Consider the following 27,401-nt stretch of genomic DNA (forward strand, 5'->3'; position numbering starts at 1 on the left):
TATAATGCATTACATCCATAATCCTACCGAATACCCTAAACTTAACAACTACCTTATAAACTATTAATAAGCAGCAAATAAGGAGTTCATTGAGGCAAAAGTCATAGTTAATGGTTAGTTAATAGTGAGAATTGGACCCTAAAATGAAGTGACCTCTTATTCTTATTTATCCATATTCTAAATGGCACCAAATCAGCATTAAGGCCCGTTCACACCAAGCACGATAACTATAAAGATAAAGATATAGTTCTAAAAATCATTCTCAATATTAAAGAATAGCAGAGTCCACACTACAACTATAACGATAAAGGCATAGAGAAACGATATCGTTGGAATCATTTTCAGAATTTTTTTTTCCAGCTGATGACGATATCCAATCAGAATCCATCCTGCTGTAACAAGCTCGAGGATTTAAAGCGGCAGACGCACGTGCGCTCAGAATAAACAGACGATATTGTTCGCTGGTGTGGACGCTAATATCGTTATCTTTATAGTTATCTTTATATTTATCATTCTTGGTGTGAACAGGGCTTTAGAATGATTTCTGAAGGATCAAGTGACAATGAACACTGGAGTCATGACTGCTTAAAATTCACCTTTGTGTTCACTGAAATAAATTACATTTTGAATATATTTTCAAATAGAAAACAGCTGTTTAAAATTATAATTGTAAAATATTTCAAATATAATTTTGTCCAAAGCAACTCACAAATGAGGACAGTAATGAGGACAAATTTTTTTGGCTTGTTATCTCAGACCTATCAGGCTTGCCCACCTTTCATATTTCTTTCTTTTCTTTTTTTTTTTTTTTTTTTGTGAGCGATCCTTTGAGACGTGAGCTTAGGATGATTTAATTCCACTCATGAGACAAAAAGAGAAAGACCACTGGAAATATGGTTCTTGACTTATGTAGCCCTCGTCACATTGTGGTTTTCCCATTATAAAACTTCTCTTTCTAAAAAATGTACATCTTTCAGGGGTTTTTTTTATCTAATGTGGCGTATTGACTTTCAAGTCCTGTGGTTTTGAAACTTATTAAAATATGTATGTAGATTATGGCACTTGTTGTGGGTTTGCTTTGCCGTGTTCAGTGTTTGTGTGCGTGTCAGAAGCTCTTCCTGTTGATGTGCCCATATTTGTCATGCTGCTGCTGAAAACTGATGACTCACAAAGGCTTGTCCACTTCTTTCATCAATGTGTGTCTGGCTTTGTGTCTGTGTAATGCTGTGGTTGTTTGTCATTACATATGTCCTTCCTTCTCTAAATCTTATATTTTGTACTTTTTAATTAAGTTTTTCTTCATTTCAATTGGGTGGAAATAAGCTATCTTAATCATTCAATTCTTGAATTCAGAAATTCTTTATCAATCACTAGTTTTTTAAATTTATATGGGTTTTCCGTGGGGAAGCTCTGTGGTTTTTCTCTTAAGCATGTAACGTCACATGGCCCAGTGGCTTGACTTTGCGTGCGAGACCTTTGCGTGTGCAGGAAAACTGTTATTGATCTTCAGGACTGCTTGCATGGAGTTGCATGTTATTGATGACCTTATTTTACCAGCACAACAAGGTGCAATAAACCATGACATAAATGACACCAAGTTCGGTTCAAATGTTAACCGTAAGACGTTAACCAATGAAATGAACCTCAAACCTTCTATCATATGTTTTCCACTTTAGTATTTGAGCGGTGTATGGTTTGAATCCTAAGTGATCTTTGATCCTTAATCGCATTTTTGAAACATACACAACTGCATGTATTTTCAAAATCAATTTGTCGGTAGGTTGTCGGAACAACTAGTCAATTTAGAAAGCGCTGGATAATTAGGCTTGTTTAGTATCCACCAGACACTGATCCGACACATATAGAAGTATGGAAAAGGTTGGAGTTGGCAAGCTTTTTAAAAATATTTTAAAAAGTCTATTTTTAAAATAGACAAAATTGGCCAAAATTGGATATATTTGATTAAAAAAAAATACAGCAATGAATATAATTATAATTATTAATATAAAATCTAATTATTCCTGTGACAAGGCTTAATTTTCAGTAGTCTTCAGTGTCACATGATCCTTCAGAAATCATTGTAATATGTTGAATGGTGCTCAAAAAAAAAAAAGTGTATTATTATTATAAATGTTGAAAGCAATTGTGCTGCTTAATATTTTTTTCTGTAAACATTTTTTTCAGGATATTTTAATTAGAAAATTCAAAAGAATAGCATTTATTTCAAAAAATATAAATATTTCGGTACATTGGAAATGTTTAACTATTAACTATTTAACTGTCACTATTGATCAATATAATATATAACCTAACCCCAAAATTTTAAATGGTAGTGTATTTGCACCCTTCTATGTAAAAAAAACTGATTGACTATAACCTTTCATTGCACAAAACCCTAATAGATGCACATCGGAATGCTGCATACAGCAAGTGGGTGGAAGTCTGACAGTATTTGTCATGTATTGTTGAAGGTGGTCAATTTGATACAAAAGTGGTCCGTTATTGGTTGAGGTGGTGTTACTTAAAAGGTGATGGATTTAAAGAGTTTTGCCATCTAAAAGTTACACTTCTGGCTAGGGGTGGGCGGTGTGACCAAAATTCTGTTTCACGGTATGACTCATTTTATTTCACATTAACAATATATTTCACAATATAGTTATTTATATACGTAGTTCTTCTGAAAATCAACAGAAAGCACTTTAGACAATAAATGAACTCAAATACTTCAGAAATGTATAGTACTTCACCTTGTTTGATTTCATTTATTTTTTTATTTGATAAATGTATTTATTTTGTAAAAACACACAACTTTTAGATTTGACTGATATTGAATGCAACTTGTAGGTGCAATAAAACTTTAAATAAGATGTTTCTGAATTATTTGAAATCTCATGTTATTGTTTTACTTCGATCAGTTTATAATATAAAAAATTTAATAGAAATATTCTATTCATAATGAATTACATTTACTTTTAATTTTGTAGGACACTATTAATACTCGTTATATTGTTTACATTTGTTCCCTGGTGTCTGCTTATTATACTGTGTTTTTAAGGGGCTCTTAAAAACTGAACTTCAGCTATTAGTGCTGACTAAGTAGTTTAAAATATACACGCCTTATAACCACGTCCACATTGAATGCGATTCTGGTGTTGTAAAAATTAACTGTACTCATAAGGGGTGGAAAGATGTACATCTATTCATTATTTAAGGCTATTTCTGTTCATTTACGACATTGACATATGAACTGTTGTAGTCAAGTAAGCTTAACTCATAACCCTTCCTCATTTTCAGGTGGTGATGAGAAACAGAAAGTCACATGATGAACCAAAGCCCATCACAAGCAGCTTTTAAATCTTAACATATAGAGAAGGCGCATCGTGTCATTTACACAGACACTAAACACCATCATGGTAACCCGCATGAAACTGAAATAATGCAATAAACATTCACACACTACCCTAATATACAAAACTGATAAGAAAAAATGAAGAAACATAGTTATTTCAATAAAAAAAAAAAACAATTTAAATAAAATTTTTTACAGTGCACTTATTTACGTCAACGTATACATGGAATATATTTTTTTTTTACCGTCGTAACGATATACGACACGGCATGTTATTAGAAGTATCAAATGAATCAGATGACATGGGTCTGAGGAAGATGACATCACCAGATCTGCAGGAATTCACCATTTGTGTGTGTGTCGTGAGGCTGGGAGGTTCAATATTCACTCGCTTCACGATGCTCACTGGCATACAAGATCTTAAATAAAACTGTATGCAAGCTGTTAAATAGGATTTGTCTTTAGCATTCTAAATGACTCTAAAATCATTTAGCATGGCGACAAATTTGCCAGTGCATGACATAAAACAAACTATTGTTGGTTTAGACTAGTACAGTGTCTTGACACTTTGTTATTAAAAAAGCGATAAAATGGAATAAGCTGTCATTTATTAGTTTATTTTTTGATCGATGGTCATAACTAGCCATGACTGCAACCACTGAGAAATTTAATTGGTTGAAAATCATTGCTTTTAGAAAATACTGACAAGAAATAGCGATAAATTACCTGTCCACTAAAGAAGCAGCAACTTTGTCGTCAAATCCTTCCACTTTGTATAGGCTGTACTGATTTTTTCCACTCATATTTTTATTATGAGCCAAGTCTAGACACATGTATTTATGTAGCACGTGATACAATACTGATTGTTTCAAACTGTTTCACATTAATGAACAGGAAAATAAGTGTTGATGCAAAATTAATCAATTATGATGAATTCATCAATTGAGACTTTAAATAAGCTCAACGATAGTATCATTATTCAGCTCAAATTAGTTCACTGTTGATGCAATTCAATTCAGTAATACTCTGTGTTCATCAATTTTGAAGAAAATGTTGTTCAGATATAAAATAGCTTTTCAGAAGATAGTAGTGTCATTGTTCTGCTCAAAGTCGGTTCAAGTTTTGTTCTCATCATACAGTCTCAGTGCAGTGCATTGTCTCCAATGCTAGAAGATGACTTTTCCTCTAAATCTTCAAACAACACTATGCTACTAGCATATCTTCAGAAGCGACAACCCATGACAGTAAAGATTATGCCAAAATACACTGAGGGGAGTGCTCTGCACAGCACAGATTTTCTGATGGAAACTTGAGTAGGCCAGTGTGTGACGTTAAATGACTATAAGTGTGAGTCATTAGTCCTCCTGTCAGTCTTGCTGCGTTGAGCCTGTCTCTTGTCTTGAGAAGTATTTTATTGTCGAATCACAACTTCCCCCTCCCACCCTCATGTCACAGGGCCCCCTTGCTTTCCATAACAAAAGCCTGTCTAACTTGAGCGTGTGTGAGACGTTTGCGATGCAAAGGGAAGCTGCTTGTGTGTGTGTGTATAAGCTGCCCCCCAACAATTACCCCGTCTCTGTGTCCCTCTGAGCATTTTGACGTGTCAGATGTCACTGACATCTGTGCAAATTAGCCATTTTTGTGTGTGTGAGTGTCTACGTGAGCGTTTTTTTCCAACACATACAGTCTGTTACAGATCAGTGTTTTTGATCTTCCTGCAGAATATTTCTGTTTGGGATTCCGTTCAAAGCTTGTTATGTTATCATAATAAACAACAACCTCGAAGCAATGCTTTTTTAATGTTTCCTCGAAATGCATCACTCTTGCAGCGTATCTACATTTAGCAAGCTAATTTAAGTTTGCACATAGTAGTTTACTGAGGTAATTGGAAGACTGACACGAAATCAAAATTCTTTGATTATGAGCTAAGCGATTTTGTGCAGTTTGATTTGTGTACACACACGCACTGCTGTCCTTTTGCCCTTTTTCTTACCCCCCTCTTCCCCTTCTTTTCATTTTAAAGACCCCCAGCTGGAAAGCTGAGGTTTTTGGCCACGGTGTTTGTGTGCTTTCTGCAAGCAACACATAGTTGCACTCACCAGAGAATTGGCTAATCAAACTTGGGTCTGTGTTTCTAGTCAAGCTCTGGAGATTTGGTTTTTGAAGCACATACAGGCTTTCAGAAGGCTTTCGCTTTAAAGAAACACACACACACCACATGCTTTCACCAGAACCCTCTACAATAGCACTTCTAAAGTGGTTTTACAGGTCTGAAACAAGGATGGGTTTTAAAAACTCAAAACTGTGACATTGAAGTTAAAGTACACGGGTGAAAAGCAAAGTAGAAGTCATAGAGAACTGCAGTTTTTATGAAAATGCTCAACAAAAATGTAATCTTGCCTGTTTCACTAATGCATTTTTGTTTTATCTATGATAACGTTATACTAAAGTCCCTGTAAGCCAAATCAGCTCACTTTGGCAGCCATAAAAGTACAGCTCCATTCAACAATTATTTTTCTTCTGTGATTTCAGAGAAGCCATGCGGAATTACCTGAAGGAACGAGGAGACCAAACTGTGCTCATCCTACACGCTAAAGTTGCACAGAAATCATACGGCAATGAAAAAAGGTAAATGACAACTATGATTCATGATGAATTCATAAGGTGAAATGTTTTTTGACTTTATAGCCAGTGTAAATACTGAACATTTGCAATATTTATTATTTAATCTCTGGTGTCTGTATTGCATATCACTTTTTTTTTTTTGCATCTTGCACCATCAGCGTTGCAATTTTAAGACACATTAAAGAGTTTCACTTTTAACCCCAGTTCCATTTCCAAGCTCTCCATCGATCTGTTTTTGAGCACATAAACTGATCCCATTGTCATGTAAAGCCCCTTATACCATCCGTCGATTCCCTAAGGTAGGAAAATTAGTTTTTTAGGGAAGAGTGCAGTAAGATGAAGAGGTGAAAGGACAAGAGAAGGAAAGAACGTGTGAGAGAGAGGCTGATAAGAATAGAAACCAAATAATGACGGGAAAGAGAAAAGAAAGGATTTAAGGAGACAGGGAAGTGAGGGAGAGAAGGTCAGCAGAACGCGAGACAAGGTGATAACTGTAGAGACAAACAGTGTCTGAGGAACTTATGTCGCTCGGCCTCATTTGGCAGTTATCTGTGAACAGCACAGCCAAAACCTGGACACATGTCAAGAGAGACAGAATACCAGATGAGAGCCAGAGAGAACAAAAGTGTGCGCTTCATGAAATCATATACATGTGTTCTGTAATCAGAGATGGTTTATGACTAAGAAGAGTATCATTTAGCTTCAATTGAAAATGAATGTGAAGCACTTGACTTGTTGCACCAGTTCTGCTTCTTGGCATGTCCTTGTGACCCCCATTGACTTTTAAAACAACTAATGTTTTTTTTTTTTTTTTTTTTTTTTTTTTTTATGTTGCTAACTTCCCAGTCCCAGTGCTACAAGCATAAGTGATTTATGAAATCATGTGGTTTAACAAGAGGTGTGCTCTTGCTTTTAGAACTAACATTTTGGTTTACAGTTTTTGCTTAGCAGACAGTAACACCATGCAGTGTCCCAGCAACCACCCTGGCAACTGCATAACAGTGTTCTAACAACCTCTCATGACATCCTAGCAACCACACTGTCAATCATCAAAGACACCGTAGCTAGCAGCTCCACAGCAGTGCCCTGACAGCCACCCAGGACACCCTAGCATTCCCATCCCGACACTATAGCAGCACACTTATAAAAACCACTATTTTAACCCCATAGCAATGCCCTGTGCCCGATGCATTAAGATGGTCTTAGCTATATGTACTAATGCTGTGGATTTGCATGGTCCCAGAAATACATCATAAATGTTAGCTAGGTTAAACCAGCACAGTTTGATACTGATCAAACTCCCACAGCTAGTGGTCCAGACTAAGACCTGAATCTTTCATTATTAGTATGTGACAGTAGGCTTCAGACTCGTCTTTTCCTTTTTCATTTCAAACACACCAATACAGAATATACTGAACCGTACAAATGAGGCTGTCGTGTATAAGGGTGAAACACGATTGGGGTTGGGTCTGCCCCCTAAATCATGCCAATAGTGTGTTTCAGTCTGACTGAATGTGGAACTGCTGTTATTCCCCTTTTATTGCACCAGTTTTCAGATATTAGCTGCAATGCGTGTCATGAATATTCCCCCGCCTCATGTCTAGACGAGTGTCTCTCCAAGGTGAAGTGCAGTGAGCTGATACCGTCACCCACAGAGATCACTGCTTTAATGTCAAGTACAGATTCCGTGCTTCTGTGTTCAAGGTCATGCTGATTGATATCAGTTTGCTCCAACATCCCTTTAATGATGTAGGCCACAATAAAGAGGAAACGAGTAAAGATTTCACAGCCCTCAACCTCTGCTGGGAGTTGTCAAATGTACCTTTTGCTCAGGTCTGCCTAGGTTTGAGGTTTGTGTATTTTTGACTGTCTGATGGTGCTTTCTTGAGTTTGTCCTGAAAGTGAGCGCTGTATCAACACTACTCATGTACTGCCACCTAGTGCTGATCTGGAGTCATTCTGATAGGTTATGTACATTTCATGTATAATGTACAGTTGTTGTACATTCATTCAGTGAACAGTTCTGATAACAATTAATTAAAGCTTAATATTTAATGATATGTATTTATTTGTATCTTTTTAAAAATAATCATTTATTCATTCTTGCTCAAAAGCAGCATTGTTTGTTTGCTTGTTTATTCTTCATTAGTTCATTCCCAAAAGCATAATTTTATTTGTTTGTTTGCATTATGAAAAGCAGAATTTCATTCATTAATTCATTCATTTATTCATTCATTCATTCATTCATTAATTCACTTATTCGTTAATTCACTCATTCATTCCTCCCCAAAAGCAGCATTTTGTTTGTTTGCTTGTTCATTTATTCATTTAATTTGTTCCTGCCCAAAATCAGCATTTTATTTGTTTGTTTTAAATATTAATTTATTCATTCTTGCTCAAAAGGAACATTTCATTCATTCATTCATTCATGACCAAAAGCAGCATTATGTTTGTTTGCTTGTTTATTTTTCATTCGTTCATTCCCTAAAGCATAATTTTAGTTGTTTGTTTGCATTATCAAAAGCAACATTTCATTCATTCGTTCCTTCGTTCATTCATTCATTCACTCACTCACTCACTCACTCACTCATTCATTCGCTCATTCATTCCTCCCCAAAAGCAGCATTTTATTTGTTTGTTTGCTTGTTCATTTATTCATTCAAAGCAACATTTTGTTAGTTCATTCATTCATTCATTCATGACCAAAAGCAGCATTTCCTTCCTTTCTTTTCATTTTATTTTTTTTGTTTCGATCTATCTGATATCTAAATTACTTTGTCTAAATATATATACATTATGTCAGTGAGTTTTACATGGTCAAGCTACACTCACATTTTGTGTTCATCTAGGTTTTTCTGTCCTCCCCCTTGTGTGTATCTGATGGGCTGTGGATGGAAGAAGAAGAGGGAGCAGATGGAGCGAGACGGCTGTTCGGAGCAGGATTCTCAGCCCTGTGCCTTCATCGGCATCGGCAACAGCGACCAGGAGATGCAGCAGCTAAACTTAGAGGGGAAGGTAATTTTTCTGACAAGATTTCCTCAGCCAAGCACACAGAGCCAAAGCATCACCATTAATGTAGCATTATTTTTCTCATGAATACCCAATTCTTGCCTTCTCCCTGCAGAACTATTGCACAGCCAAAACATTGTACATCTCAGACTCAGACAAACGCAAGCACTTCATGCTGTCGGTGAAGATGTTCTACGGAAACAGCACAGACATCGGCGTCTTCCTCAGCAAGAGGATCAAGGTCATCTCCAAACCTTCCAAAAAAAAACAGTCCCTCAAAAACGCAGACCGTGAGTATTCACTACCCACATTACGCTCATTGGAAACTCTTACAGTGCTTTTGAGACTGTTTGACAGTTTTAGAAAGAATGATGACACCGTTATGTTAAAGATATATATAAGAAATAATATAAGACACATTATAGGGAAATAGAATGTTGGACAGGGCTTTCGATTCAGATAACATAGTCTGAAGTCTCTGTAACAGAGTTCTGTTTTTCTCCTGTGTGCAGTCTGTATAGCATCAGGAACAAAAGTGGCGTTATTTAACCGACTTCGCTCGCAGACGGTCAGTACACGTTACCTGCACGTCGAGGGAGGAAACTTCCACGCCAGCTCACAGCAGTGGGGAGCCTTCTACATCCACCTCTGTAAGTCTTTGTGCATTGTTGATTGCCAAATCCTTAAAGAATGGTCAAAACTTAGATATAAACTACTGTTCAAAAGTGTGAGGTTGATGATAAGATTTTTAAAAGTTTTTAAAAGGTCCCTTCTGCTCACCAAGTCTGCATAACAGTAAAAACAAATATTAACCCCGTCCCAAATACGGGATGCCTATGGTTACTTCACTATATTATAATCAAATCTAATCTAATCTTGACAAACCAATATCGTTGGAAAGATCTAAGACTCACAAATATATATTTTACCAATGTTTTTTGTTAAAAATGATGTAGGATAGATTAATTTATGACAAGAATGCACCCTCAAAAATCCAAATTATAACAGGAGTTTTGACCTTTGTTTAAAAAAAAAAAGAATTCTTTGTTGCTTTTTTTCTCTATCACATTTTAGAAATCATCAGAAGTTATATATCGACTAAAAACTTTAAATTTCTAAATTCATCCTTTCAAACACATTTTAAAATCAGAAATTGCATTACCATGTAAATGGTACATCAATATCATGTTACAAAATATTTTCAGTCATGAATTATTAAAATATAGGTTTGTATCATGCACATTCAAGTCTATCTTATATATATATATATATATATATATATATATATATATATATATATATATATATATATATATATATATATATATATATATATATATTGTGTGTATGCATGTATGTATATGATTTGTCTTTACTTTTTTACTTTTGATCAATTTAACGCATTCTTGCTGAATGGAAGTATTAATTTCTTTCAAAAACAATTCTTTCGGCCTAAACACTTATTTTATGCAATGTTGATCTGAAATCTTATATAACCCTAAGAGCAAAACTGACTATACAAGTGTGCTTGTTTTTCCATTACTATGTCTCTTAAACAGAACTTGTAATATCCTACTTAGTCAATACAGTGAATGGCAAACATTTGCTTCTGCGGAAGACTTGTTCTTCCTTAGAATCAGCAGCCACAGCCACACCTGTGCAACCTGACTCCTAAAGCCAGCCAGTCAGATCAGAGCTTGTCATCTGGAATACACTATTGCCATTGTTGTGTGTTAGCTCAGTAGACCTGTTCCTGTCTATCATGTCTTTAATGTCAATCAAAAAAAAAAAAAAAAACTGACAAGGAAGAATGATAAATTAACTTCTCTCTCTTTTTATTACTGAAATGAACAATTTGGATTTAATTGAAAAATGCCATTGTCTTATATAGACACCGTTTTTCGTTTTGACAACCATAATAAAAGGTCTGATCACATAGGATAAGCTCAGTCTTGTTAATGATATTTCAGTGGATGATGAAGAGTCCGAGGGAGAGGAGTTCACTGTGCGAGACGGCTACATTCACTACGGCCAAACCGTCAAACTGGTCTGCTCCGTGACGGGCATGGCTCTTCCTCGCCTGGTAAGCCCATGTGTCTCTGTTCATCTGATTTTCTCCATCTTATCTTTTTTCTCTATTATCAGATCAGATGACAGTATATATTTTTTAGAACAGACTTAGGGGGCAGAAACTGTCACTGCTCTGAAGAAAGCAGCACAATGTTGTCGTTCTGATATTTATGATATTTCTACTCATATTCTTATCAACTTCACTTCCTTTCTTTCTTCCCTTGCCTGTCTTTTTCCCGAATACGCACACACACACACACACACACACACACACACACACACACACGCACACACACACACACACACAGATCATCCGTAAGGTGGATAAGCAGACCGCCTTGCTGGATGCAGATGACCCCGTCTCCCAGCTGCATAAGTGTGCCTTTTACCTGAAGGATACGGAGAGGATGTACCTGTGCCTTTCTCAAGAGAGGATCATCCAATTTCAAGTGAGTCGCTTTCTGGAAACTTTTGAGGAAATGCATTTCTTATCATTGGTTCATTGTGTGTGGATATAAAACCTTGTATTGATGGCTAGAATCTCACAGGCAGATTGTAATGTATTTTCTTAGTGGAAGCATTATTTTTGCTTATCTTGTCACAAAAATAGCAGTTTACAAGGAAAAATATTAGGTCAATAAACTAGTCATTCTCACAAAATATGAGAATGACTTCTGATTTGTGAGTTTATTTTGCGATAATGACTAGTGGATTGACCTAATATTTCTCTTTGTAAACTGCTATTTTTGTGTTCACAGTATTTAAGTGTGTGTGTGTGTGTGTGTGTGTGTGTGTGTGTGTGTGTGTGTGTAGGCTACTCCATGCCCAAAGGAACCAAATAAGGAGATGATAAATGACGGTGCCTCCTGGACAATCATCAGCACTGATAAAGCAGAATACACCTTCTATGAGGGCATGGGCCCTGTACACACCCCCGTCACACCCGTGCCTGTGGTTGAGAGCTTACAGGTAACACGCGCACAGAAACAGGCTTTTTCCAGAAGTTACTCACTTTGTCCACTCACAAGTCTCTGCCTGCGGTTGATTGTGTGTGTACACTGCATGTGTTTGTGAGCAGTTAAATGGTGGAGGAGACGTAGCAATGCTGGAGCTGACAGGACAGAACTTCACTCCAAATCTGCGGGTGTGGTTTGGTGATGTAGAGGCTGAGACCATGTACAGGTATGGATGATATTTGAAAAGATATGCATATGGCAAAAAGGAATACCAATCCAAGAGGTTTTGAAATGCTGTTTGTTAGTCTATGAACAGATCATTTTACAGTGGGCCTTTAAATAACTACAATTATAAACGAGTACTGTATTACTTTTCAGACTGAATACTTGTATTCTTATGCAATAACATTTTGAAGGCAAAGATGAGTAAGTGTAAGGTGCATATATTTTTTTACTTTTCTTCAGTTTACAGTTAATGAAATTCATATGAAAAATAATTTCTATACTACAATCTAAAATAAGTGGTGGATTAATTTAAAGTTTAATTTTAACATCTGGTGTGTCCCTTGATTTAAAAAAAAGAGTGTGAACTGAATGTAATGTTAATTGCAATTAAATGATAATGTATTATGGATTATATTTACTTTAAATGCAATTAGATAAATTTGTAAAGTGCTTTTGTCTGACTAAAGTATATTGGTCTATGTTATTATTGAAATATGCTTAAAGAATACTGCCAAACGTGTTTATAGTAAACTAAATACTTTAATATAATTTATATTGTAAATTGTATGTTTTGTATATTAGTATACAAAAATATAAATATATAACTAGTTACTTTAAAGATTATGTACTTTAAAGTCAAACATTTTTGAAAGTGGACTGTGCTGTGTTAAGAAAGAATCCTTGTAATTGATATTATGTAATCTGCAAACTAAATACATTAGAAAAAAACTTAAACTTAAAAAACTTAAAGTGCCCCTATTATGGGTAATGAAAGGTTCATATTTTGGTTTTGGGAGTCCCCAACAATAGGTTGACATGCATGCAAGAGCAAAAAAACACTTGTCTTATAATAGTCATTTATTTTTTACCTTATTTGCTCAATGACTCCCAAAGGATTCGCTCAAGGATTCATTTTCGAAATCCCCTCCTTTGCGTGACGCTAATCTGCGGTGATTGGTCTGATTGGTCTCATTTTCATTTCAACATACCTGAAATAAAGCAGCGTTTGTGAGCGCAATGCTGCTTTGTGTACAGCATTAGCGGGGAAACCGCTATTTTTTCTGCTCCCAAAGAAGAATGAATTTGCACTTTCATTCAGACCAACGCGAAAAGACCAACAAGTCAGCGGGAAATATGCTAATGTTTCAAGTTGACGTCAACATGAAACGGCTTGGGATTTGTTTTAAAAAAAGACTCCTTTCAGGGATTCAGAGTCGACCCTTTCTTTTGAGAGACAATAATAACTTTAAACATGCTGCACTTTGAGATTTAAAACTTTGCAGAATGTTTCATTCACTTAGAGCTGTTACACTTCATGAAAGGCATTTTCAAAAATCCATAATGGGGCAAGTTCACATTTAATAGTTAAGTGCTATATGTTTTCACAAGGGAGTCCTAAATCCATACAAATGTGTTAAATGCAGCATTAAATGACATGTTAAGCTTTGACTGAAGTGCCTCTGCCTAGTAAAACCAAAGTGAACAAGACCCCACACGTATTGTTTAAAGCTTGATGTGGTCGTTAAAAAAAGTATTTTGTTTTATTTCTGCTGTCAGTTAAACATATTGCAGGCAGTGACAGACTGAATTATTAATAGCCATGATATTTCCTCTAAAGGTGTGGCGAGAGCATGCTGTGCGTCGTCCCAGACATCTCGGCATTCCGCGAGGGCTGGCGGTGGGTGCGGCAGCCGGTGCAAGTCCCTGTAACACTGGTCCGTAACGACGGTATCATCTATTCCACAACGCTCACGTTCACATACACGCCTGAACCCGGTCCACGTCCGCACTGCAGCGCAGCTGGCGCCATCCTACGAGTGGGCAACACCAGCTTGCTGTCCACGACCGGCAACAGCGTGGGAGGGAACGGAGAAGTGACACCCTACGGTGCCAACAGCACATCTAATGCCATCACAGCGCCGTCCTCTAATGCAGCCGCGGCTGTTGTGTTATAACACACGCAGCAGTGCTCACGAACTTGCAATGTGCTATGCGTGAAACAGTTTCAACAGACTACAAACTATTTGTAAAAGTGCTGCATATTGAATTTCAAAATAAAATCCCTGACACGGAAAACAAGGGAGATAGGTGGAAAAAAAAGGCTAAACCTGTGGCGAGGACGAAATATTTGAGAATGGTTCTTCTGTGCCCTCTTGTGGTTTTCTCTACGGAGCCGGTCTGGTGCTAGCAATAGACAGTGCCTGAGAGGAGGTGGTCAACAGGTGAAGAAGACATGGAGACAAGACCACAGCAATGATACATCAACCGTGTTTTAAAATGCGTCGACTGAAAATTATGTTTAGTCTCTTACGTTGCTTCCTTGTGGTCTGTGTGAGCGTGATATGGTGTGATTTTTCAAAGCCTGGGAGGTCGAAATTCTTAGGGTCACGTTAAAATTGTGAGATGACAGTTATTATGGACCAAGGATATTGTATAAGCTTTAGTAAAGGTACAATTTTTTTTTTATATCAAACATTATAGTGCGCTTTTGTTACCAAATAGGTTCTATTCCTCTCTGAGCTTTCCTTCTGTATATAGCTACTTTCATATACATTGGTTCACTTGGACTACTTCAGTTTTGATGCTTTGTATTTTGTAATAGCCCCCACCCCACCCCTTTTTTTGTTTTCCATTTGGTTAAATCGTGTTAATTTTACATTTGGGAGAAACTCACAGGGTCTGTTTTTTTTATCGTTCATTTTTATAAAGATTTTAAAAAGAAAAGAGCTTTAAGCAATGCCTCTGCCTTGCCTGCATTACGATATGCGCTTAGCTTCCTTTAAGCATTTCATCGCTGTGTCTAGATCTCACAAAAGGAACAATGCCATCTTTCTGTCTTATTTGGGAATATAAACCAGAAAACACGATATAGAGGATTTGGATGCAACACAGTCTTTGATACGGAAGCCATAGTGTAGTTGATTTGTTGTAGAGCACATGTAGAAGCTCACATATCAAAAACTTCGCTGTAGCTGGATATTTGTTACGTTTAATTTCTGGCGGTTTTAGTGCCGTTTTATAATGTCTCCTTTTCTTAAAATTCAGTTTTTTGTGGTCTTCCTAAACTCGCATTTTCTAAAATTTGAAATGGTCTCAAAAACAGTTGATTTGGAGATGTGCTCTACTATTAGATGTGGCCTTACTGGAACAAAGGTTCCCCGTTTAGTTCACCCCTTCAAAAGGAGGTTTACAAACACGACCCGAGGAACCAAGCCTTGCTTTTTGAACATATTGACATGCGATTTTTGATACTAAAATTCCCTAAACTTTCATTTTTTGTTTGAATTGAGAACATTTTAATGTGTACTAGATACAAACATACCCAAAGATATTATATTGCGTTGTTGTCTCTGTTTTTTGAATATTTAAAGAGTATGTCGGGATTTGTGGCCTCTCGCAAACCAAAAGTAGGAAGCTTTACTTCGTTGGTCATTGATGTGTTTATCGTGGCCTTGGTGTCTCAGCAACTAGTAGACTAGTATTAATGACTAAAAAAAAACCTAGCTGTAATGAACTCATCAACCAGCACTAATAGTGTTTTGTGACTTTCTTTTTTTATGTACAGTAATTTAACGTTTGAATTTTATGCGTCCATTTGTAAAAAAAGAAAAAAAGAAAAGAAAAAGTGAAACCATTCAGCTATTTTTTTTTTTTTTTTTTCTCGTGTGTCTGTGTCTCTTAACCTAGTTATGTCCTTGGTGTTTCTTGTCGAAACGGTTGGGTGTTTAGTGTCCCAGTTTGTCCTTACCTTATATGTTATTGTCTGGATAGTTAAAGGACATCATGGGACTAGAATCATGGAAGTTAATGGCCTTTAAATGTGTGTGTGTGTGTGTCTCAAAGATGTATACATACAGCAATACTGTATAGATTACTTTTCGTGTGGAAATAGCCACTGATTTTTCACCAGCCTGATCCACAGCAAATGTGGCCATGAAGAACAGCTGGCTCAACTAGAGTCATATTCACTTTCTTTCCTCCTCCTTCTTCGTCATCTTCTTCTTCTTCATACTTCAATTTAATCAAACACCTTTTGGTAGATTTGTAGATGTGCGTGGATCCTCCACTGTCTTCCTTAATTGGAAAATCTGTAGTGTAGTACAAGTAGGCGACCTGTCAAATAAGGCAATACTCCAGCATTGTAGGCCTATAATGTAGTATATTTTGGGAAAAAAAACTGTAACTTGAATGTTTCTGCAAAAAAAAAAAAAAAAAGTTCACTTGTTGCCTCCACTAGCTTTTTCCTTTTCACCTCTTCATCTCTTTTTCTTGCTAATAATGTCTTTGCTCTGTCTTTGATGCAAAAATCTTCCATGAGTCAGTTTAATCTGAAGCTCTTGCACTCAGTTTCCCAGAATTCTCGCATAACCGTCGTCTTCCATATTCTTGCGATTCAGTCTCATGTAAGCACACACTTCCATTTGGAGGAAGATGACACTGGGCAAAAGCATGGATGCATTTTTTTATTTGTATGTACAAATTTTACTGTGCCCAAATTAAGCAGTCCATTTATTTCTAATATCTGATGGAATTTGAATGGAAGTGATTGTCTTTGTGAGAGCTTATCATGCCTTGCATGCAATTATGTTTTTCTTTTTTGTATAATTCAAATGCTTCCCTTGATTTATATGCTATCAGGATTCCAAAAAGAAAGAAAAACAAGTGCTTTAAGCCAGTCCGCCTTGAAATGATACAGCATCATTGAAACAATTTCTACACAAACTAAAGAAAGCGATCAATTCCGGCTGTAAATTGTAGTGTGACTTCATCATGTTTTCATTAGCGTAGCACAACATATCATCATTTAGACATTTATATCAAGAACATTATGATAGCTGCCTCTGTTCCACATTTGTTTACATTGTGAATTTGCTCAGTTTTGTCCCTCACTTACTGTAGTGTTATGGTGGTAAAGTGCATTATATGATGCACTCTGAACAAACCAATTGACAATCTTGCTGTTTTAACTGTTTACATAAAAAAAAAAAAAAGTTTTTAGTTGAGGTTTCCAATGAAGGATTTGTTCTGTCCCATATCTGAAGCTGACATGTTTGAGCTGTGTATTGCACAGAAAATTGGAGGACAAATTCTAACAAACTCCATAAATTTGCATTGTATCATTTTGCTGTCAGTTATAAATCAGTTGAAGAGCTCCAAACTTGTTTGTAGAGGTCATGTAGCACACCTTAAAACCACATTTAATGGCAAACTGAGTGAACAAATTGTCAGTTTTATGTTTAAAAATCAGCTGGTGTCACTGGTGTTAATTTTTATTTTTCTCCATTAACACTGCTCTTCCAAAAGAAGATGCGCTTGATGAGCTCTCAGCAATGTATAGGTTAAATGCCAAATGTCTTATACTTGCGTTTTCATGCACTTCTTAACAAAAATGGCACAACTTCTCGAAAATATCTCAGTTGTTACATTATAGAAGAAAAGAGGATTGGGAAATGTACCGTAGACGGACACAGTGGTAATCTTTTGTGGTTTCCTAGTCCCATACTTCCATACAAAGAGCTTAAATTGGTCATAATGTTGAGTTGTTTTGCCTTTTGGACATGAACGTGCAACCAAAGGCTTTTTCTGTTTTACCATCTGGAGAGTTTTGTGTGCATGTGATATACTGTGTATCAAGATATTATGATCTCTGCTGGTTTTGCACTTAGAGAAAACCATTTGTCTAGATTAGTTGCTTAAGGAGTGTAACGATCACTTTTCATGTAAAGTGCCTGATTTGATGCTCTGTGCTAGGCTTTATGTGTGCAGTTCATCCTCCACCCTTCTTAACCTTTCACTTCCCCTTTGTCAGTGTCTCTTTCTTTTATTGCTCCCGCTTTCTTTTCTCCTTCTCGGTCTGTTCTAGTTATAATATTCAGAGGTATCAGTATGGTAGCAATCACAGTCCTTAATGGGCCGATGATGTTAGGATCATGTGCCCTAATGTGAAACAAGGGGGCAGAAAAGAAAAGAAAAACATTAATTTCATTTGTCCGTTTGATTTTGTACATATTGCACCTGCTCAGATCCACCTGTCATTAAATAAAACTGCAATATTGGCATAAAAAAATCAAGGAATACAAGTGAGATTTATTTCCCTTGTGTATTCATTTTGCACTACTGCAACTTCTTAAAAGACAATGAACAGAGTTTAGTAGAACTGTTTTTTAATTCTATATATATATATATATATATATATATATATATATATATATATATATATATATATATATATATATATATAAAATCAGGTTGCTGTACTGCAAGGGAAAGACTTTCTCAATTTGGCATTGTGCCCAAATATTTAGCAGCACACTTTCAGCCAACTACTTATCCATTTAGCCACCCAAATTGGGCCATTCTCGTTTTATCTTGCATACTTATTTTATTCATAATGGCAGAGAGATGAGATAAAGCAAGCCTGATTTAAGCTATTTTGAAGTTTTTTTTTTCTTTTGTCTTAAAGGGTATAGTTTTTCTGTCATCATTTACTCAAGTCCAAAAGCTGTTTTGGTCCATATGATGAAAGTCAATTTAAATTTGCATAGACATATTTCAAAATATTGTATTTTATGTTCCACAGGAGAAAGCAAGTCAGATTTAGGTTTGGAAAAGCATTAAGAAAATGACAATTTTCATCACATTAAACGTTGACTTGGTGCCTCTACCATATGCTGCTGATGTTAACCGTACCATACAGGAGCAATCCAGTTTTTTTATGAATGGCTTTCGGAATTTTAGTAAAAATAATAAATAAAGCATGCATAACTTCCTACATGTTGTCTGATAAAAACAAATACAACTGTAAAAAAAAAAAGGTCACTTTTAATGTATGCACTTCACAATACAGTGACGCAACAGAAAAAAAAAAAAAAAAAAACAGGAAAATTTTGGTTCGGCCCCCAGGTTGCTTTTCATACAAAACACTCCTAAAATATTAATGTATTAGATGATATGTGGACTGGCGTACGTGTGCAACATCTCAACAGCATTGTAACACCACATTATCTTAGGAGAAATAATAGGGAAATAAAAACGTGACTTTGGCACAAACAAATATAATAGTCAATGACAAAGTGTCCTGGTGAAAATAGCCCAGATGTCAGAAGCAGCCTTGAGTAGGTTCTTTGAAGTGCACAACAGGTGTGAAAAGTCTCATGTGATGAGAAAGACAGACTATGTGCAAACAGTACGGCTGGATTAACATGAGATAAAGACATCACTGTGTACTTTTCTAGAAGAAAGCAGTTAAAGCTACACATCAACATATAAACATCACGCAGGGACCAGCTGGTACTTTTTGCACACCGTTTACACATTTTTACATGTTTTTGAGGTATTGGCAAAGAATCCAAAGAGGTTTTAAGTGTATGTGTCATACATTTATCAAACAGAATTATATCGGTGTAGTTATTAAAGAAGCAGATTGGAACAAAATATAAAATATACAGTGGGTCAGCATATTCTCCTAACTGATGTCAGATATTTACACTACCATTCAAACAGTTGTGACAGTCAAGTTATATATATATATATAAAACTACATTAAACAGCAGATCTGTTTTAAACAATAATAATACATTTAAATAAATAATAATACATTTTTCTTGGGCAACAATTTAGCATATAGTATTGCAGATTTCTTGATCGTGTGACACTGAAGACTGGCGTAATGAAGCACTGCCATCACTGGAATTTATTTATAAAATACATTTTTGAATGTTAATAATATTTCACAATATTTTTGATTCAATAAATACAGCCTTGGTGAGCAGAAGAGAGTTATTTTAAAAACATCTCAACCTCAACCAATCTTTTGAATGGTAGTGTAGTTAGGAGCAATATTAGAATGTTCTCAAAACATCTGGACGATTACTTTGACAGTAACACACACACACACACACACACACACACACACACACACACACACACACAAATCAAGTCAAAGGCAAGGAAATCAAATGAATTGCATTAACTTTTTAAGAGCAAGCAACTCAGCTGTTAAAATAATTTTAACTTCAATTAAATTGGCTTAAAGAATGAGTTATAAAATAAAGTTGAAAATCGCTTAACTTACTTTGATGAGTTAAAGTAATGTAAAAACACAAGTTATATAAGTCATATAATTTTTTACATTATACGTAGGTGAGCCAGAAAATTAGAGAGACAAAACTTCTTTATGACTTTGTCTTAGTCTGTACTGTAATGAGGACTGAAGGCCACAGTCTTGCTCTGTTTGGTGCTGCTGTTTATTTAACAGTGACATGCTAAATTTAAGCATTGGATACTATCAGCGTTTCAGTGATATTATCAGCCACTGTCTGCATGCTTGTGCTCTCTTTTATCATCAGTACAACAAGACTCTCTCCCGTTAGCAGCTTTGACTGATTTTGACACTGATCTCATATTTTCCTTTACATTTAACTCAAGATAAACTTCTTGTTGGGCTCATATACTGAAAATGTCTGGGTTTAACGAGTGTCAGTTATGCTTGTGCTGAGCCACGGATACTGGTGTCAGTTAGCCTGGAACGTGTTCCTGAGCTTTGTGTGTTACCGTCAGCCTGTCTGGTCACATCGGTTCCTCCACACAGCGTTCTCTGCCCTCCAGCTCCTCTGGCGCTACGTCGGGTGCTGCTCCTGCTAACTTCCTCGAAATCAGTCTTACGACAGCTGAACGTCGCCAGCACACCCTGTCTGAAGCGGTTGTTCATGAAACAATAGACTATGGGGTTGACGCAGGCCGAGGTGTAGGAAAGCAAGTGGATGAAAGAGATCGGCGCTCCTGAGAGGACACGATCGGCTGAACGTCTGTCAAAAGCCCTCCAGGCATTAACAACGAAGATGGGCGTCCAGCAGAGGAAGAACAGCCCCACGATCACCAGCAGCATGCGAATGACCCGTTTCTTGGCCATGAGGTTTGCTGTGGGGCTGTTGCTGCAAACCCTTCGCAGTTTGCATTTTGGATTGCTGAAGCCGGGCGTCATGGGTTCGGGACGCTTTCTCTTGGAGGGTTGGAGGTAGCAGCCATCACCATTTTTCAGACTGGAAGTGCCGTATTCTTTCTCTAGTGAGCAGAGAATGTAATTGTGTGTTAGACTCACTGATCTATATATATATATTATGGATCAGTGGTTATACTAAAGCAGTTTTTTCTTTGTCTCTGATATTTACATTTGAAACAAAAGAATTATACTGTAATTTTTAAACCCATTCTACATCTGAATTCAAAATGATGATTAAATTGGTTTTTCTATGTACTTATACATGTTATAACAATTAAATGTTTTTGCTATATAGAGAAAACCATGATGAAGTTGAGTGATTCACTTTAAACCATTCGCAACAGAATTGCTTTCTGCTCACTGATCTCTAATTTCTATATTATAGATAAGTGTTTCCACAATGGATACATAACTTGCGTATCGTTGAATTTCGAGTTTCCCAGTAAATATGGCTCTGCTTGGTCATTCGTGTGCTTGGAAACTTGTAATTACTCTACTGGAAGGGTACATTGGGTTGTCCTACAAACTGACATCACAACTAAACAGCTTTATTTATATAAGGCTTTTATGCAACCAATCCACATCTGAATGATATTTTCCCCATACCTCTGTTTGATTTCCTGTTAGCCATTTCAAATTTGATTCCCCTGTAGAGTTCGAGTGAGGTGAGGCCATAAGCCGTCACCATTATGATGCCAGGCACGAGAAAGAGTGTCAGCAACAGGAAAACATACCTAAAAAAAGACAGAAGACAGAAGTCAGAAGTCAGAACTGGGTTGACACTAAGACCTGGCTGGTTCTTTTCTTTATGACTGGTTATAACTATTCAAAGTCAGTTAAATCAAAATGTAGATTGGTCTCATTTGAATCTGAAAAGAAGACTGACTAACAGGTTAATTCATAAGACACCATTTTAACATAGAGGGTAAATTTATGCAACTGGTCCATATTTGTGTCTGTTTTCACCATACTTTTAGCTATAAATAAATAAATAATAAAGAAGAAAAAAAAATCCTGCTGGGTAGGTATAATATTACACAATCGTTTACCCCAAAGCTAAAATGATTTATTCATGCTGTTCCAAACTTGTCTCCAGATATAATTTATTATTCAATGTTAAATTCCAAGATTCTCCACCTAATTTGCAGTATGGAGGAGTTGCTGAAAGTCAGGGCCAGTCTGCAGATTTCGGGCAGTTGGAGTTTACAGATTTCATCAAAAATCATAGAGTTTAAGGTTCATGGATGGCTCAGGTTTTAAACTATGCTGATATTAGAACATGTATTTTCAATTGTTATGCATTGCAACAACATGCATATTTCTGCACAGTTTTGTTGTGTTCAGAATTACCTGAAAAGTACACACACACACACACACATGCTTTTCTTTGAAACAATTTTACATTTTCAAATTTTAGTTTTCAAATTACTATTTGTACTTATAATAAATAGCACATAGAATTTACCATAAACTTTTAAAGTACAAATACTAAAATTGTATTTTCTTGTAAAACACTCAAATAATCTGTGCTTTATTTGCAAATCCTGAATCATTATAATTTTTTTTTTTTTTTTTTTTTTTTACAGTGTAGTGTGGGATCCTTAGTTGTTTACGTATGATGCACAGTTTTTTTTTCAAAGTCGGAAAGTATATGACGACTCAGCTTCGAAAAGTATTTCACCATTAACATAAATGGTCAACATACTTTTTGCATTAAAAAGAGTTGTGTTCCACAGAAAGAAATAGCCAATGTCTCTTTACACTGAGTGCAAATAATCCTTTTAGCAAAGGCAGTTTTAACTAGCTCCGCCCACCACTGCTCAGATGTTCTGCCTTTAGTGCAAACAGTATATTACTTCTATTTACACTTCTTAGCGTGAATAGCATCGATCACTATTTGCACTTATACTTGGTGTAAACAGTATCTACCAGTATTGTTTTTTTTTGCACACTTAGTGTAAATAACTGCTGATGAAAACATAACAGTATAGGCTACAGGTAACATGAGGATAAATAATTACAGGATTTTTATTCTTGTCCTTATTCTTTTAACAACTTATCCTCAAAAATAAAAATAAAAACACAGTCCTAATAAATCTTACCAGGTCTGCATGACATCACTGGGCCAAACCAAGCGGCACATATGGCCTGTGCTGTTGTTACTGCGCATGAAAGGCACCAGAGTGTTGCCTATCGGATAAGGCAGCATGAGCAGAAAAGACACGACCCAAGTGGCTGTGATGACTTTTGTAGCGTGGGATTTCGTCTGCCATGTGCGGGACTTAAGGGGGTTGCAAATGGCACTGTAGCGCTCCAGAGAGATGGCCACGAGGTTGAATGTGGACACGCTCACCGAAATACCTTTGTTTGAATGCACAGAACACATAATTGCACATACAGAAATAAATCTGGGCTTGTTAAAGTATTGTCATTCTAAGAAGGTCTGATGTATATGATTCAATAAACAACAGTAAACACATAAATGTAAACTTCATAACAAACTAACTCTAAGCCCTGATAACAAAGGCATGAACTGATAATAAAGTTAATTTCTGTTGGCACTTTAACGGTGTAACACTGTACCTTTTACAACAAGAAAAAACGTAGCTCCAGCTCTCCTCTGAATAATCAACTGTGTTTGATTGCTTATGAATGTTAACATACCACATGATAATAACAACAAAAAAGCTGTAAATTAAGTCAGTTTTATCATGAGCAAGTGTTACAGAATAGCACAAAACAAACATAAAACATGCTGATGCATCAAATACAGAGATATCAGGCAGTGGCGTTGTCGCTTTACTAAATTGTTTAAACTGCACATTTGCAACATCTGGAAGTGTGCAACGGACCTGGCTATAAACTGTTTTAATATAGTCACAAAATGAATTCACAAGTGATGTGACTTGCAATATAATTAAAAAAAAAAGAACCTTTGGTCTTGCAATTACAATTGAGGGTTTTGTCCCCTTAATGAATCTCTTAGTCAACTTAAAAATAAATAAATAAAAATAATAAATTATAACCAAATGCAAGGAAAAAAGCAGCTGGAACTTCAAGTAATGTCCTTTGGTTATAGGAGACCCTTTACAGTCTGCCTCTTGCATACAATGTTATCAGAGGCCCTTTTTAGGGCATAAAGAAGCTCTTAAGATCAATGCATATTATGTAAACATTGCCACAATGTATCAAGATACTCAAATTTTCTGGCAAAATAACATTGTTACAACTAGTGTAGACACAATTCCAAAATAGTCAGTACCATAGCAGTAAAATCTCATGGTACTTCTCAGTACCATTTGCTTGGTAGCAAAAATTATTTAGCCTAACTATTATATATAAAATTTATTTATACTAATTATTTACTATTTATTTATATATAATAGAACATTTTTTTAAAGAGTCAAAATTTAGAGATAAATGGAGAACAATTTACTACAGAATTTTACCACAACCTTCTTGAAAAGTATAAGTTTGTAAGTTTCTGTGTAAAAGAATTCGTTTTTTAAGGTAAAAATTATAACAATAATAATATCTCATTTCTAGATTACAGATGGTTATTTTACAGTTACATGCGTTTGTACAGCACGTGCCTATACAGGAACTACAGATGTTACTTTAAAACTTCAGTCACTTGGTATAAGACCCCAATCACAATAACACACAAAAAGAATCCGAGAAGAGAAGGTCTCATATTAATTTACAGTGGGACTTATTATAATAACAGGTAACTTTGCAGAAACTCGGGTTATGGTATTTTTTCAGAGAACCAACAAGTCATCTCCAAACACTGAGCTGGTGAAGTGAACTCCAGATATCAAACGGACTCACCCATGAAGTACGTGGCCACTTTACACATGCCGGCGCCGAAGATGAAGTCCTTCATGAGGTTTGGGATGAGTGTGAAGGGCATGCAGAAGACACTCAGCATCAGATCACTGACGGCCAGAGACAGCAGGAACAGGTTCGTTACCGTCCGCATGCGCCGGTTCCGCAGCAGGACGGTGATGATGAGGCTGTTCCCAATGAAGCTCAGGAGGAAGATGAGCACATACAGAGCGATCCGCACCGACTGCTTCATGTCTGACAGACGAGTACCAAAGAAAGAAAGCGTAGAGATTCATTTAATCTCTTTTGATGGCCTTGCTTTGTTTGTTTGAATGTTGTTGTGTATACATTTGAAACGCTTTGGTCAATTATAGTACGTTTTTAAACTGTGCTCTATAGAAACAAACTGACATTTATAATGACACTGTTTGACAAGATTTAACAAGCAAACTATGGTTATCTTTTTTTTTTTTTTTTGCTTAGAAATGGATAGTTGTGCAAGACCTGTCTAGACTCGTTCAACTCGTTCTATAGCTAATAAAAAAATAATTGTTGGTAAAAGTGAAAGTATTTAGGTTGATTCAGTGATGCAAAATATATTTCTCCCTTATACAGGTTAATTTAGATGTTACCAATTTGTCTGTGTTTAAAATGCGCTACACCACAGGAAAGATAACAAAGTAGGCTAATAATACTAATAGCGTATGCAATGAAAAAGTAAGATTTCCTTTACCTTTTGGCTCGGACGTGCTGTTATTATCATTTTTACACTCCGACAAATTCTCGATTCCCAGTCCACATAAAATTTTATAAATATCAGTGGAATTGATGAGCATATCGTGAATTGTAAATGTCTCCATATTTTCTGATAGATTATCACTGTCCTTCGCGATATAGACACAGATCTATCTAAATTAATTGCAGGAAACATTTGCTCTGCCATAATGCCATATATTAAGACACATGTTTTTATCCTAATTCATAGTTAAATATTCAAGATAAAACTGGTTTCTTTTGAGATGTTGAAAGAAAAGAGAAAAAAAAATAGCCTAACAAAATAAAACGGTACGTAAAGTAGGCTAGATCCAATCCCGTGTATCATCAAGCGTCCCTGCTGATGAGTTGTGATGTGAAGTAATGCAGTGATCAGTGTCGTCTACAGAACGCAGACCCCGCCTTCACTTTCTCACTAGACACCTTCCATGAATAGCATTACAGCTTTTGGGTGTGTGTTTGTGTATGTGTGTGTAGTGGTATGGTTTATGAGGACACAAATGCGTATAATGGTGATAGAAAATATACTGACTGTAGTACAGTATAAAAACCATTGTCCCCGTCTATCACAAATGTAGCCTGTGTGTGTGTGCGTATATGTGTGTGTGTGTGTGTCTAACTATTCTCTACCATAAAAATAATGTGCAGATGACTATTCAGAAAATAATACACATTCAGAAATCATTCTAACATGCTGATTATTATTTATTACACGAAGTGCCACTAACTCTTTTACACAATATTGAGCAACTACAGTATGACTTTACAAATGAAGTTGTCTGTGTGCTCTTGGTTCCTGATTTACTATCTTGACTGTAGCAGTTTATCCTCACAGATATTTTAAGGGCCTTTTTAGGGTCATTTACTGACCTCTCCATCGAACAGCGCACTCAGCGCACTCACACATGTATTTATGTGTTTAAACAGCGTGGAAAATGCTTTATAGATTTGGAGAGTGAAGATGATAGAGAGAAAAAGACCTGTGGAATTAACACAGACTTAAAATGCTTTTAAACATCTTTAATGTACAACACAATGTAAAACAATGTTATTGTGTATGTGCAGCTTATTTGCACCAACCATTCTACAACATTTCAACTATTTAGACCTGTGTGGAGTAGTTGTCGATCACGTGACTTCATTTGTGCGTGATTAAATAAATAAAAAATAACACACACACACACACACACACACACACACACACACACACACACACACACACACACACACACACACACACACACAGACAATCATCACAATTAAAAGAACCAAAGACTTAAACTACTTCAGTCTGTGTGCATTGAATTTATTTAATACCCAAGTTTCACAATTTGAGTTGAATTACTGAAATAAATGAACTTTTACACAACATTCTAATTTATTAAGATGCACTTGTAGCTACTGTCTGCTTGCGTTTGCTGTTATGTTTCATTGCAGAAGTGTGTCTTTTTCTCTAGGAATGTTTGCAAAAACTTGAAATTAAACAGGAAACGGTGAAAGATGATGTGAGGAGATTGTTAAAGACATCAGGTATGGCATGGCTGTCAGATCTTTTTTTTTTTTA

At 36.1% G+C, this 27,401-nt stretch overlaps 2 protein-coding genes across 2 annotated transcripts in view; one reads left to right on the forward strand and one right to left on the reverse strand.

The window, feature by feature from the left end:
• LOC113051601 (recombining binding protein suppressor of hairless) overlaps positions 1 to 18,316 on the forward strand; it is a 45,711-nt gene extending 27,395 nt beyond the window's left edge. Inside the window, exons 3-11 of the mRNA XM_026215498.1 lie at positions 5,882 to 5,977; positions 8,824 to 8,989; positions 9,099 to 9,273; positions 9,496 to 9,633; positions 10,954 to 11,066; positions 11,362 to 11,502; positions 11,867 to 12,022; positions 12,132 to 12,235; positions 13,853 to 18,316. Of these exons, the coding sequence (XP_026071283.1) occupies positions 5,882 to 5,977; positions 8,824 to 8,989; positions 9,099 to 9,273; positions 9,496 to 9,633; positions 10,954 to 11,066; positions 11,362 to 11,502; positions 11,867 to 12,022; positions 12,132 to 12,235; positions 13,853 to 14,189 (1,426 nt within the window). The 3' untranslated portion in view covers positions 14,190 to 18,316. The remainder of the gene's footprint in view (positions 1 to 5,881; positions 5,978 to 8,823; positions 8,990 to 9,098; positions 9,274 to 9,495; positions 9,634 to 10,953; positions 11,067 to 11,361; positions 11,503 to 11,866; positions 12,023 to 12,131; positions 12,236 to 13,852) is intronic.
• Positions 18,317 to 19,120: 804 nt separating this feature from the next.
• LOC113051602 (cholecystokinin receptor type A-like) lies at positions 19,121 to 26,232 on the reverse strand. Its single transcript, XM_026215499.1, has 5 exons — positions 25,797 to 26,232; positions 25,067 to 25,318; positions 23,338 to 23,596; positions 21,842 to 21,969; positions 19,121 to 21,297 (listed from the first exon to the last, which is right to left on the reverse strand). Exons 1-5 carry the CDS (start codon positions 25,921 to 25,923, stop codon positions 20,717 to 20,719), a joined length of 1,347 nt encoding a protein of 448 aa, XP_026071284.1. The 5' UTR covers positions 25,924 to 26,232; the 3' UTR covers positions 19,121 to 20,716.
• Positions 26,233 to 27,401: the final 1,169 nt, after the last annotated feature.

This window comes from Carassius auratus, chromosome 32 (assembly GCF_003368295.1).
Source record: "Carassius auratus strain Wakin chromosome 32, ASM336829v1, whole genome shotgun sequence".
NCBI lineage: Eukaryota > Metazoa > Chordata > Actinopteri > Cypriniformes > Cyprinidae > Carassius > Carassius auratus.

What these genes read in the sequence shown, in the direction of transcription:
- LOC113051602 (XM_026215499.1), bottom strand. Translation starts at nt 25,923, where the DNA reads ATGGAGACATTTACAATTCACGATATGCTCATCAATTCCACTGATATT. An exon ending in CAGCACGTCCGAGCCAAAAG is followed by an intron (nt 25,319 to 25,796) that starts GTAAAGGAAATC and finishes CTCGTCTGTCAG; the next exon opens with ACATGAAGCAGTCGGTGCGG. An exon ending in TAACAGGAAATCAAACAGAG is followed by an intron (nt 21,298 to 21,841) that starts GTATGGGGAAAA and finishes TCTGCTCACTAG; the next exon opens with AGAAAGAATACGGCACTTCC.